Source organism: Scophthalmus maximus, chromosome 4 (genome assembly GCF_022379125.1).
Source record: "Scophthalmus maximus strain ysfricsl-2021 chromosome 4, ASM2237912v1, whole genome shotgun sequence".
NCBI classification, from domain to species: Eukaryota; Metazoa; Chordata; class Actinopteri; order Pleuronectiformes; family Scophthalmidae; genus Scophthalmus; species Scophthalmus maximus.
Genome location: NC_061518.1, coordinates 2306185 through 2320409, shown reverse-complemented (window position 1 = coordinate 2320409; position 14225 = coordinate 2306185). Strand labels below are relative to the sequence as shown.

General features: G+C 46.8%; 1 protein-coding gene across 4 annotated transcripts in view; it reads right to left on the bottom strand.

The window, feature by feature from the left end:
- The window catches only part of mpped2a (metallophosphoesterase domain containing 2a), a 65465-nt gene extending 51644 nt beyond the window's left edge, over positions 1–13821 (bottom strand). The window contains exons 1-2 of one of the 4 annotated variants that reach the window (XM_035628463.2): positions 13536–13821; positions 10603–10886 (exon numbers count right to left, since the gene is read on the bottom strand). In XM_035628463.2, coding sequence (XP_035484356.1) covers positions 10603–10715 — 113 coding nt within the window. In that variant the 5' untranslated portion in view covers positions 10716–10886; positions 13536–13821. Of the gene's footprint in view, positions 1–10602; positions 10887–12000; positions 12149–13110; positions 13313–13380; positions 13402–13535 lie in introns of those variants that run through there. The other 3 variants (XM_035628467.2, XM_035628466.2, XM_035628465.2) reach the window with 3 other exon arrangements.
- Positions 13822–14225: the final 404 nt, after the last annotated feature.

Below are 14225 nucleotides of genomic sequence, written 5' to 3'. Positions count from 1 at the left end.
GAATAACGGAGAGGGGGTTGGTGGTGGCGGGAGGGGGAGGGGGAGGGGGAGGGGGAGGGGGCGCACATGGGAGTGGAGAACGAGGCAAAGGTGGGAGACGAGCAGAGAACGGGGGAAAAGCCACAACGATGCAGAATGATGGCAACCCACAAAAGACATGATACACAAGACGACGGCCTTTAAAAACATTCAAAGGTGAATAGATTTTTTTAAGAAAATAAGACGGTCTTTTGTCTTAATCGCAACCCCCCCCCCACCCCATTTGTTCAGGCAGGGTGCGTCCCTCGTCCTGTTTCTTCCTCCATAATAGCCGAGGACGAGCACACAAAGCCTGCGCTGTAATATCAGCGCCGGAGAAAACCTTCCGGCGCTGCGCTGGGAAATAAATTGCTTCTGCTAATGCCCCTTTCATTATGGCTCAGCCCTTAATTGTGCTGCTGACAGTCTGCCTGGCTGCGGGAAAGATGGGAGGAGGACTGAGGAGATGGGCACCAAGTGGAGGACGGGGAAAAAAAAAACTGGAAAAGTAATATTCACCTGCGCAGACAGGACAGCTATAAACAAAGAACGGGGGGGGGGCATGACATCTGGACTTTGCAGCACTGCGACAAGTGAAGGTTAACAAGTATCGATGTCTCCATGGACGTGTTTTGTACGGTAGCATTTCGTTTTTTGTAGTTTCTCCTCAGACACGTTTTCTGGGAAAAAAACGCTGATGTCAAGATCCAGTAAAAGAACTGAAACCCCAAAAGATAATCGTGCTTTTTGAAGATCTTCTCACGGAATTTTGATGGCACGTTTGTGAGCTGCTCTGGAACAGATTTAAAATCTTGTTTGCTCACTCTTAAAAGTCAAACACGTACAGAGAAAAATAACAATCTGGCAAAAGTCGTGTGCAGTTGCTTTTTTTTTTACGTTTAAGACGTATTTTGTTAAATACGACAACAAGTTTGTAGAGAATCGTGTAAATGCACCGATCGGCCACAGAGTGAAATCCACCGACGTCACAGGGATACATCAGGCAACTTCTTGAAGTTTGATGTCTCGGAAGCTGGAAAAATGGGCGAGCGTCAGGATCCGAGTCACTTTGACATGGACCAACCGGTGATGGATAGACAACATCACTCGTGTAGATCGCCTACAACAGCTGGTCTTGTCTGGTGTTCCCAGTTCGCCCTGGTCAGTACCAACCAAAGTGGTCCAAGAAGGACAAATGTGAATTGGTGAATCACCCGTTGATGTTGCGTGTGGAGCCCAAATAAGTGAAGATGTTGACTTGGCTTCCAGGTTTTGCAAGATCTCCATCGAATCGCGCATCTGTGCGACGTCTGTGGAGATTCTCAATCATCGGTGTCATAGTCTTAACCACAAGGGTGTTGAATCAGGAGCAACTGGACTCGGTTGTAGTTTCTTGAAGACGTTTCAGCTCTCATCATCTCTAGAGGTTTCTTCTAGTCCTGAACTAGTTGTTGGTGAAAAGTCTTCGTACCTAAGTCCAGTTGCTCCTGATTCAACACCCTTGCGGACGTCTTGGTGATGCCACAGGACACCCTCAGAGATCTTATGGAATCCAGTCGTCGATGGATCAGAGCTTTTATGTCGCAGAAGGAAGTTAGCAACTTCTCTGCACACCATATCGAAAGGAAAAAGGAACGTCTAAGTATACAGGCTTCCGTCAGGAGTTAGGTGAAGGAAGAAGGTGAAGTGGTCCGACGGGGCGGATGTAGACTGTGGGTCTGTCGTGGGACAAGCGCCTCACACCGCAATCTCCTTCCCCTTCAAAATCCACACACGACAACAGCCTGCAAGCTAGCAGCCTTCACCCTGGAAACGTGAGGTTTTGACGAACAGTTGGATTGTGTATACCCGCAGTCTGCTTGTCTTTTTCTTTGCAAGGAATCTGTCATTTTGGATGGTTCACTAATACAAGGCCCCCATTACCAACACCCATTTTTGCAGGGGCACTTCCGCTGCATCCCGGGTTTGGCAACACCCAAAATGACTCTTGTTTGTCTGAAGAAATACAAAAAAAGCTCCTCCTATAGCAGAAAGATAAAAGGTGCAGCAGCCAGACCGTGCTCCGGACCGCTGACACCGTGGAGATTGTGTCGGGCTACGCGAGACTAAAAAAGCGGGGAAATGACATCATCAGGAGATGGTGCCCTGCGATGCCAGGTTCCGAGGCCGTAATCTCAAAGACATCAAAAGGGCCTTCAAAATCTCAAAAAACGGCAGAACCTGTCCAATGTCAACTGTCACTTAACCCCCTCTCCTCCTACCACCACCACCACCACCGGGCTCCAGCAGCAGGTCAGGGGGTGGAGAGGGAACTTAATCAAGGGTTCTCCTGTTACAAAAGCCCCCCGCACTCCCGCCCACGAGCAGCAGCAGACAAACAAGAAAGGCAAAGGGTCACGAAACGGGACTGGCTCTTTGTTCTCCGGGGAGCTGGAGCCCGACTGCCGCCGCTGCCGCTGCTGCTGCTGCTGCTGCTGCTCCTCCGTGAACTGGTGCTTGTGCAGGTAAACATTGAGGCCGCACTATTCTTTCTTAACTATGCACCATTGATGAAAACTCATATTTTTCCCGTGACACTGGCTCATATTCAATTCCCACAAAAGAATCTTACCGTGGTATAAGCAATGGCCTTAAAAATCTGAATTAATTGTTTTTTCATTTCCTCATTCAGTCAGACACTAGACGTTTGGAAAGGGAGGTAATTTAGCTTTTGACATATCCGTTCGGACAAAATGTGATAAAAGTTGCAAGGTTCACCTAAAATGAGTGATTTGAATCAAGAAAAGTCTATTTAAGACCTACAACAACCTGCCTAGCTGAATTTATGTATTTATTTACTGGCACAGAAACCTTTATCCTGCCTAAGAAAAAAACCAACAACAACCCGACAGTCTGGCTTGTTTTTCCAAACTTATTTGACCGGTTTAAAATCAATGGAGGAAAAAAAATCGAAGATGCGGATGGAGATTAAAGGGACTGAAACCCGGGCTTCAACAAAGTGCTTCCAGTACAACAGACCAATCACAACCCATGTGATCCAAACATAAAAGGTGGAGGGGAAGCAGCCGCAGCAGAGAACAGTCCATCAAAGAATCTGTATCACTCGCACACACGCACGCACACACACTCGCGCACACGCACACACACACACACACCAGACAAAAGCTACAGAACAAAAAAAACCTCAGCGTGTTTTAGTTCTTTTTCTAAAAGTGGATCTGTCATCTGGAGATAAAAACCACAAACAGGAACAGATCCGGGTCGGAGTTAACCTTCAGCTTTTAAGCTTCACCGCAAAACTAATATAAAAAACCACTGTGTTGCAACAAGTACGGCAAAACAGCACCAGTGAAGACGAGGCTTCGTACGGGCCCCTGCTACTGTGAGAAACTCGGCAACATGCAAGAGTAAAAACAAATGTTCAGGCTCAAACACATGGAATTCAATAGTTGTATGTTCTTAAATTCAAGCCAAACGGGGGTTATTTATATCGGCGATGACCATATTTAGCAAAAATGTGAAAAGCGGAGCATTGACACCTCAAAAAAAAAAAAATCAAAAAGCTTGAATATCATACGTTGATCTGCTCGAAAAACGTTCAGCGTTCTCTTGTTTCTTGACACTTCTGATGATGTCACTGGGCAAAATCAGACAACGCAGCGAGTTTTAAATCAGCCGTTGGCTAAATTGGTAATTATAGAAGCACAGAGTGACATCCGGCTGCTGAAGAGTTCGCACAAACAAGGTTCGGCTTGTTTTCCATAACAAGATACAAGGAAATTGGACAAGACGCCCGTTAGGACAGATCCTCCGAGGCAACTCGACCGACTTCCCCTGTCATGTGACTCTGATCGCCAAGTAAAACCCACTTCCCCCTGCACACGCTCACTGCTGTGAAACTGGGGCTGCGGCGAGGAACACGTCCTTATAAAATTCATAACTCCAAAACAATTTCCCCCTCGACCGCATTTACGAAAACGGAAGTAAGGCACATTGCAAAAAAAGAGTCCACAAGGAGTTCATTAATAAAAAAAACACGGCGCGGTGTTAAGATGAATGTGTGAGGGCCGTGTTCTTCTGGTGGCGATTCTCCTTCGCCAGCTTGGGTCGGAATATCCACGTACGTTTGTGTGCGTGTGCGTGCGTGTGTGTGTGTGTGTATGTGTGTGTGTGTGTGTGTGTGTGTGTGCATGTGTGCAAGCGTGTGTGTGTGTATGTGTGTGTGTGTGTGTGTGGATGCAGGCGGCGGAGTCATAAAATGATTCATATTTATGAGCTCCTCAATTATTCAGAGGGCGGGAATAATTAACAAGGCATCTGGAAGAGAAGGAGTTTGTTAGATGTGGAATTTTTTGGAGGGGTGGGGGGGTGGTGTTAAAGAATTTTCATTTCCCAGGATTAAAATGAATGTATTGAGCATAGGTGTCTAGAGTGAATTATGTTTTTTTTTTCTCTTTCTCAGTGAATAAATAACACTGTAAAAAGGGAAAAGAACATTTAACACTATGTTGTACGGAAGAGGGATCCCTCTGTGTTTACACGTGAGTCGTTAGACACATATAACGGGATGATCAGGGGAAATACTCAACTCCGATTGGGCTGACGAGGGGCCGCACTGTTCCAGCCAACAGTTACTTAACTCATAACCCAGCAGAGTCCCTGGGGGTTTCATTCTTATTCACGACATCACTCGCTCAGGCGCGACGCAAAAACGTGCATCATTTGCTTCACTCACTGGAGCTGAAATATTTGAACGTGAGCGAAATATTCGTGTGACGCGACATCGCGAAAGAGAGGTAGCGTTGAGATTTGCCCAAAGTCACTGACGTCCGAGTCGGTGAGAGAACCGACTCGGAAATAACCCCGCGGCAAAAATTGCACGAATAAAACCCAAAATATTTGGCACTTTCTTTCCGACACAAACACCAGCGACTTTGGGAGAATCTCAATGCTAATTGGTGACCACTTTGGGGACATTTAAACCCACACAGATGAAAAAACAAACTCCATAAACACGAAAAATACTTAAAGGGGCAGTAAGCAATTCTTAAGCAAAACATGTTTTATAATAATCTGTGAATATTTCCTCTCGGTCCGCTCGCTGTCAGTTCTGTGTGCGCGCCGAAAAAATCGCTTACTGCCCCTTTAAATGACGTTTTCTGATCACATTTTGAGATGCATCCGTCCACATGGAATGTGAGGAATATGGGTCAAAGTTTTGACTTTTGTGTATTATTACCATTTCGAATGGAGAAATATTGTTGTTGAAATCAGATCACAACTGTGACGACACCGACTTCCTCCACTAACGCGGTTCTGTCGTCCTGCACGGTGAACACTTCCGGTGGAAATTAATTAAATTAGCACTCCGAGGGCGCCAAGTCATGGAGGTGAGAAATGCCAACACATCTGCGATCACGATCAACCAATAGCATCGTCCCTTCTTACGTGGTGGACTTGATAAACACCATGTTTCTCTGGAAACAGCCGTCAAGAATTTCTCAGTAAAAAATAGTAAATTTGATGACTGACTGTCATCTATCAAGCAAAGTTTCACGACATCTGCCTCTTCTTTTCCCCTGTTTCCTGTTATTACTTAACATGAAGCTGAATATCTGTCAGTGTTGGGACTTGTTGGCAGGACATGACAGACAATCTGGAGACATCGTCTTGGGTAAAAGTTATTTAAAGGATCAAAAATGAGGGGGAAAAAAAGACAATTGGCAGAGAAACTGATAATGAAAAATAATCATTAGTTGCAGCCCGACTAGGATTTTTTTTACAAGGCCCCAGGAAATTAAAACGTTCAAGTTCAACTGTTGTAAAGTCAAAATATGATTTACTGCTCAACCTTTTTTTTCTGGAGTCAGATAAGAGGATTAGAGGCATTTCTTTAGTCTTTAGTCCTTAAATTCAAGACGTCTTCAAACCATTTAAAAAGGCTCACAAAAGTCTGGAGAACACCCCCGGCTCTCCGGCCTTTTCTCTTTTCGTTTTTTGAACCCTCTGTCAGTTTGTCTGTCTGCGTCTGTGTGTTCCCACAGTCTGGCCTCGATCCTGCTCAAATTGGATCCGAAGCCATTAGTGTCCCAACTGGAAGCATATGTTCCAAGCTGCTGAGCATTTCATTTCACGTGAGGACGAGGACGAGGACGAGGACGGCGAGGAGGGGGCCGACGGGGAGAAAGAGAAAAAACAAAGCAAAACACAGACGGCGCAGAGAAAATAAACCAGACATAAACAGGGCTGGACTGAGTCTGTCGCTCACAGACAGACAGACGGCGAGCGAGAGAGACGTCCCATGCTCTGAAGAAAGGCCACTTTGACTTCAGGGTCACGTTCCTGAGCATTAGCCTGTGACCGCCGCTGTGTGTGAGTGTGTGTCTCTCTGTGTGTGTGTGTGTGTGTGTGTGTGTGTGTGTGTGTGTGTGTGTGTGTGTGTGTGTGTGTGTGTGTGTGTGCGAGTGTGTGTCTCTGTGTGTGTGTGTGTGTGTGTGTGTGTGTGTGTGTGTGTGTGTGTGTGTGAGTGTGTGTCTCTGTGTGTGTGTGTGTGTGTGTGTGTGTGTTTGTCAGTCGGAGCGTGTGCACACGATACAAGAATGTTTTCGTACGCCAGTCAGAGAGCGATACCGTTGCACGCCTCACAAAAGGTAGTGCTGTACTCCATCACAGAAATCTAAATATTCCGTGTAAGGGAGGGCGGGCGGGCGGGCAGGGGGGGGGGGGGGGGGGGGGGGGGGGGGGGGACCATTAGAGCACGGATAGTATTTCAAAAGGCGGGCGACTGCCTAACTTCTTTTTTTATTTCCCTTCTCTCTCTCTTTCTTTTTGCTTTCAGAGAAGCAACGACTTTATTAAGGTCCGAATGCCGAATGCGCGTGGCGAGAGAGGAACCACGAACAAGTTGGATGATTATCTCTCAAATCTAAACAAGCCTTTACTTTTCCCAGAACTGAGGTCGTATTCTATAAGCACTTAAACATCGTGGGGGGATGGGCTTGTGTGTGTGTGTGTGTGTGTGTGTGTGTGTGTGTGTGATCCCAGGGTTCCCAGTCTGAGTTTAAGAATGGCAAAGTAAAACACTGCAGGCTCTGTGGAAGCCAGGAAACGGCCTAATGTATTTATCCAAACACATATCTGCTGAGAGGCCCCGCGGCTTCAACACATCCCCTTCCTACCGGGTCTTCACCTCCAAAAACTACACCGCCGTGAAGATGGAAGAAACAGCAGGACTGAGCGATATGGGCGAAAAACACACACACAAAAAAAACATTATGCTGATTATTTCGTTCCAAGTTTTCAGGGAAATTGACCCGCGTCTGTGACTGAAGACACAAGATGAGTGTTTCGTTTTTTCACGGCTGCAGCAGACGCGACGACTTATCTGACTTTTACTAAATAAACCTCATGAACCGCTACAGCAGGAAGTCAAACATCGTCGGCGCAATCTGCTCCTGTTTGTCGTCATCTGGGAGATGAAACTAAACCGTCTCCGCTTGTAGGAACCCTCGTTTTCAGGGTTTTTCTTCTAAAGCGGCACGTAAATCAATTAATTCGCACTTTGCTCATGGCTCTCCGTTTTTCCTGCAAAGAAAGGTGTTTTCTTATCTGCTCTTCCCACTGAACTTTGCATGTGGTCAACCGGTGCAGAATAAGAAGGTCGAGAATAATAAAAAAACATGCCAAGATCTTCCCAGGGGGAAATGGAAATTTTATAAATCGGTCGACGTCGGTCACAGCAGCGTTAAAAATACTAATAAACCAGCAACAATAGAACCTGACGCAGGTCATTCTGTCGTGGCTTTAAAAAGGTGGAAAATATCTTTTTTATTTGAATATTCAGCCTCTTAAAGTAATAAAAACTCGACTCTTTCCGAAAAGCATCGGTTCTGATTTATTGCCGTCTCTGTCGACCGTTAAAAACGGGACTGACGTGACACAAAGAAGCTCGGTGGCCTTGTCTCTCTTTTCCACGTCCCAGGCCGCCAAGACACCGGCTGCGCCGGGCGGCAGCACACAGCTGAGGAATCCACGGAAGAAACTCGGTGGCACAATAACGTGAGCGCTGCCAACCACCACCGGGAGGGGGAGGGAGGTGTCCCATTTAGTTGTGCTTACACATAATCCACAATTTGACCAACTCCAGAAAATAATCCCTGTGTGAGTCCAGACAGAATTGTCTGAGGTAAACAATATCTGGAAGAAGGAGAAAAACATACAACAACTTGTTTGACAAATGTTGGTGACCTCCAGAGTTGGTTCTGCAACTAACAATTGTTTTCACGATCAATTTAATCTGTCGGTTATCGTCTCGATTAGTCGACGAGTTGTTTGGTCCATAAAATGTCATAAAATGGTGAAAAATGTCGATTGCGTTTCCCAAAACTCCAAGATGATGTTTTGTTTTGTCCACACACCAAACATATTCAGTTTACTGTCACAGAGGAGCAAAGAAACCAGTAAATAGAGAATTTTTGACTTGAACCGATTAATCGATAAATCAAAAATAGTTGTCGATTAATTTAGTAGTCGATTACTAATCGATCAACTGTTGCAGCTCTACTCCAGAGTAAAAAGCAGTGCGGGTGGTTTGAGATTTATCTCCAACAACGTCTCTTTTTATGTATCGGCGTTAGTCTCAGTCTCCAGTTCGGAGCGTCAGCCATCTTGGATCACCTTGGTGCCGACGCAGATTTCCCTGACACCTGAACGCCACGTTGAGCTGAGTCTTCCGTCAACGTCAGTTAAACAAAAACAACTTAACTTAACTCTAATCTCATCTTTAATTGGTACAGTTTCGCAGCTCTTGTATCTTTTATATTTGCACGGTGTGTTGTTGTGTGACTGATACCTGCCACTGTAGCCGGAATTTCCCAGTTTGGGATCGTGCAGTACATCTATCTTTTCCACCTGTCTGTCTGTCTGTCATGCAACGAGACAAATGTTAAGTTACGTGGCCAAAAAAAACGTGTTTTTATTAACTCTTCCCTTTCTCACCAAGTGTTTCAGGATCTTTGGAGCGACTGACAGCAGAGTTTTAAACCCGTGGTAAAGAAAAACAGTTTCCTTAACAGTCAATCCAAAATAAAAACTGTTTGCATCTTTTCTTTGGAAGCGGACGTGCCTGACGTGACAGTCTGTGATATCACCGATTAGCTTTCTTCAATGGAACCTGTGGTTTTGCCCTCAACAACTTAATTATACGTCAGGATGGCAGCACTGTCTTTAACTTTTACTGTCAAATCTTTCCATAACAAAAGGGCTACAATGGCACTTGTGTAATTAGCGCATGGTGTTAGCACGGGGCTCTGTTTTCCCTTCACCACGCTGCCTGTTCCAGTGTCGACTTGTTTCTCTCCACTGCATCCGATCAGCTCCAACATGCTTCATACTTCATTCATGTTGCCCAAAATATTTCATTGATTTGTTGCAGCAGAGAGAAACATAAAAAAAGCATGCATCTAAAAAGAAAAAAAAAGCCAAATCAAACCCAAACTTACCAGACAAAGAATAAAATTTCAATTAAACATCACCACACTACAAAGGAAACACTCTCTCTCGTCAGTCACTTCCTGTCTCTGATGCAGGTGAACTTTTTACCCTCTGAGATTACAAAACTGTCTCAACCACAACCGACAATCGGCGACAAAGCTTCTTTTTTTTTGAATTTTATCTTTTAACCGAAGCTCAAATCTGCCACAAGTAGGAGGAGAATACACCAAGCTCACTGCTGCTGCTGCTGCTGCTCGCAGCTCGGCGCTCGTTGAAACTCTGTCCGCACATTATGAAACAGCAACGCGGCGCTCTGATGAGTGTTTGCATGTCGAGGGCTGACGGGTCGCAGCGCTCTGACCCACTAATGAGACGCAGAGCGTAACCGCATCAGACAAGAGCAACGCCAAGCAACTGGTCCGATAAATAAATAACAAGAGAGTGGTCATGCACCACAAACCAAAGCAGAGCCCCGTCGTACGACCGTGGACGAGCGGCAGCGGCGAGCCGCGGGCCGCCCGCCGCACGGCGGGGAGGACAAACATCCTGCTTGTCCTTCGAATCTGTGAGAACCATGGAACAGTTTTTGTTTTTGTTTTCACGATTGCGTGATTGTGTTTGTAAAACCTGCCACGCTAACCGTTTAAAAACATTGTTTCTGAACGGTTATAATTCAATTTCACGGAACGTCACACGTGGCTTTTTGTGCTCGCCGGCCACCGTAGCCTCTCCGAGCTTGGGCCAATTACATCAGAGCATAAACAAAGCCTCTGCATCAAAGCGGCTCCTGATTGGCTTCCTGTTGCAAGCTCATGATGTCAACACACATAGCTGCTTCTTATCAGTGTCTGGATGAGAAATTCTTTATGAAATTTGATTGAAACTTTGACCTGAAGCATTAAAAAGTTTTTAAAAATTCATCACTTTATGTGATTTTTGATTGAAAATAGGCAGGAGGAGGTATTGATGCCGGTAAAACATTTTTTGCAGGTTATCCTGATCTTAGTTTACTAAAGGCAGGTGATACCCAGTGTGTGTGTGAGCATCATTGTGTGTGTGTGCGTGTGCGTGTGTGTGTGTGTGTGTACTCACATGTGGACGTGTGGAGGTTGGAAGCGGCTCTGGTTGATGTTGTAGTGCGTGAAGGCCTGTGTGGGGTTGGAGCTGTACTCGTCCACCGTGACGGTCGCTTTGCCATGAGCCATCCTTCCGCCGTTTGGACATGAGACGCCTTTCCGTTCCGTTCGTTGGCTCGTTCACCGGGATTCAGCAGCGAGCCGCGCAGCAGGCATCCTCCGGCGCCGCTTCAACGAGCCCAGGGAAGTCTCCCGGCAGCAGCAGCGGCGACCCGGCCCGACCAACTCGACCACGACACGCTGCACCGACAGGAGCACAGAGAGAGAGAGAGAGAGAGAGACACACACACACACTCTCATCAGCTGCTGGTCCACAAGGCTGCAATGATTTCATTTAACCTCCCCCTCATCACATTTATGTACATTTAAAATTGTGCCAAAAATGAAATGCACAAGGAAAAAACTAACACCTTAGAGTGGGATGAAGAGTGAGACTGACTCTGCAAAGACACACATCCAGAGAAGGTCCCGCTCTTTTATCTAATAATCCATAATCACGACATTCAGGTGAATCCATGTCTGCATTGTACATAGGTAACTGCAGATTTCCGCAAACAGAAAAAGAAACCGTTCCTTTTTTAATGTCGTACCACCATTTCGACTTTGGAAGAAGTAAACACCTCGTCAAACCATCCCTCGTGAAATTGCTACTTAAAACACAATTGGCAGCTTTACTCAAGATAAAAACCATAATAAAACACGGCTTGTTAAAAGGTTTGCGCATATCTGTCCTTTCAAAAAAAAACTTAACTGTTAAAGCGTCAGTTTACTTAGTTTACTACAAGGCACGTTTTATATTTTTAATAGCTGCTCTGCTGCTCGTAAACCGGTGGGTTTTTGTTTTTTAATTCAAACTAATAAATGTAAAAGAAAAATTACCGCAGGCATCGGCCTCTGAGGCGTCATCACCATCACCATCATCATCATCAGCCGGTTTTAAAATTAAAACACACCTCGGAATAGAATAAAAAGCTGCACGTCTCTCTGCTGGTGATCAAATTCTTCCAAAGCCTTTCAATAATGTAAACCGTGAAAATGTCTTCACAGCCCATGCATGAAACGAGTTCTGCTTCCCTGCTGACGATTTACCTCCCACCCCACACGAAAAAGAAAAACACACACACACACGAAATATGAAACAAAGATCCAGGCCTCCTGCTGCTGCAAAGACGAACCAGTCACAATTCAATGTGCCAGCGGAATCTGCTCTCGTAACACGGTACAATAAATACAAAGATTATGCAAAAGAAGAAAAAAAAAACGACACAAAATGCAATTCCACTCCTTCGGATTCTGGAAAGGGAAAAGAAGCAGTGTAAGCTCATGTGCCATCTTCAGGAGCTGGCTCACTCACCGGGCGGCTTGTTCCCCCTGCAACCCCCGAGCTTCCCTCCTGTCTGACCTCCCTGACTGATTGTAAAAAAGTGGCCACTGTGGGCTCGCCGGGCTTTTATATAGCAGAGCTCCTGATGCAGCAGCCGCGAGCCCACGAGGAGGAAGAGAGGAGGGAAGGAGAGAAACTGGGAAAAAAGAAAGTGACCCCCTTCATTTTTACAAATCTCTTTTGGAGGGAAATCAGTGGTGACTGGTTTTGACCTGCAGTTGAATATGTCTAAAAAAGTGAACAAGCCTCAATTTAAAGTTTAAAAAAAATGCCCTATTTTCACACACACACACACACACACACACAAATTGATTTGTGTTTTCTGGGTCAACTGGTTGCTGCTGCTCCGTGTGACGACGGCGTGTGCCATGAGTTTAAGTCTGAAAGATTTATGCCAGCCTAGATTTCTTTTTCTTTTTTCTTTTTTTAAAAGGTAGGTAAACTCTTTTTGTTTTCCACACAAAGTTCAAGCTGCTGCAGTCTTTTACACACACACACACACACACACACACACACATACACACAGTCAAAAATGAATCCACGCTGCACCAGAAACAAGTTTGCACATTTTTCACTGGGCCTTCACATAAAAAAATAAAAAAATCATAATAATGATAATTTAACTAGAATTAAAAAGATGCTCTGTTGGATGCATTTTGCACACACACACACACACACACACACACACCCCAGCAATCTTTTTTACTGAGGCAAAATAAAAAACCTTTAGTACTACTACTGTACTACTGTACTTCCCCTGCTGAGTGGAAAAGGTATTCTTTTTTTTTGCACATGTAGGCTGAAAAGCTCTGTGTGTGTGTGTGTGTGTGTGTGTGTGTGTGTGTGTGTGTGTGCAGCTCGCCTGCCTTTCGCCTCTACCTTAATGTTACAGCAGCGGCAACTAGCTTAGCCTGCTAACCCTGCCCTGGCCATCATGTTTTATTAGCATCATTATTATTATGAAATATTATTATGCACAATGTTAGCCTTGCACTTCCGCAACGAGGAGGGTGCAAACACACACACACACACACACACTCCTGTCGGTGAACGTACAGAGAGCGCGTGTTTCTCACACACCGTGAAGCTAACTCCGCTCCTCCCGGTGAGCGGTCGGGGTGCAGGCGAACGAATTTGACCCTGATCTCTGGTACCGTGTGTGCGTTGTAACACGACGTGAGGCTCCGCGCCCGGTAACACGGACTGGCTGCAAGAGATGATCACACACACACACACACACACACACACACACACAGAGAGAGAGAGAGAGGGAAGGAGAAGCAAAAGGAAAGAGGAAGAAAAGGTCCGTGCAATCGCGAACTCCTCTCCAGGAATAGTAATCGAACGCACCCTGGAGGTGGTCACAGTGTCACCGCTCCGCCGCGCTAACCTCTGGCTCCTCCACCTCTCGAGCGACGGCTTTGTGTCAGGGATTCCTCCCTCTCCCTCCCCCGTGTCCCCCCTCCCTCCCTCCCTCCCGAAGCAAAGAGGAAAGGTTGCTGTACCTTCGACGTGTGTGGAGGGGAAAAAAAAAGGAAAAAAAAATCTGGCCGGAGAAAGAGTGTCGGGTCGGGGGTCGCCCTCTACGCGGCGGCGGCGGCAGCGGCGGAGGGACGCGGGTCCATGCGGCGGCGGCGGCAAGCGGGGGGCAGGTTCGCTCGTTCACTGAACGCGGCCGTCGCGGGGGTTGCGGCAGTCTGGGGCGGGTAGGGCAGAACCTTCGACCCGGCGGGACCTCGGCTGGCTCCTGTAGACAGCAACCAGACAAGAGAGAGAGAGAGAGAGAGAGGAGGAGGAGGGGGGGCGGGGGGAGAGAGAGAGGAGGGAGAGAGACACTGACAGACAGCGGGCAGAGGGAGGGAGGGGGGGGCAGCCCCGGTGTGACGGAGGGAGGGGGGGGCGGGGGTGCAGTGACTCGGAGCCGCCACTGGGGTCAGAGAGCGAGGAGCGCGCACAACCTCCCACACGACCCCCCCCCCGTGCGCGCGCCCTCACCGGCGGGCACACGCGCGGCGGCGGCGCTGGCGAGGCGCGAGCGACAGGGAAGGAGGAGGGGCAAGGGGGAGGGGGAGGAGTCCCCCGCGCTCTAGCCCCGTGCGGCGTTCACGTGCTGTGGGAAATTACACATCCCCTGGTGAGAAACACAGACAGATAGATAGATAGATGGATAGATAGATAGATAAATATATATGTAG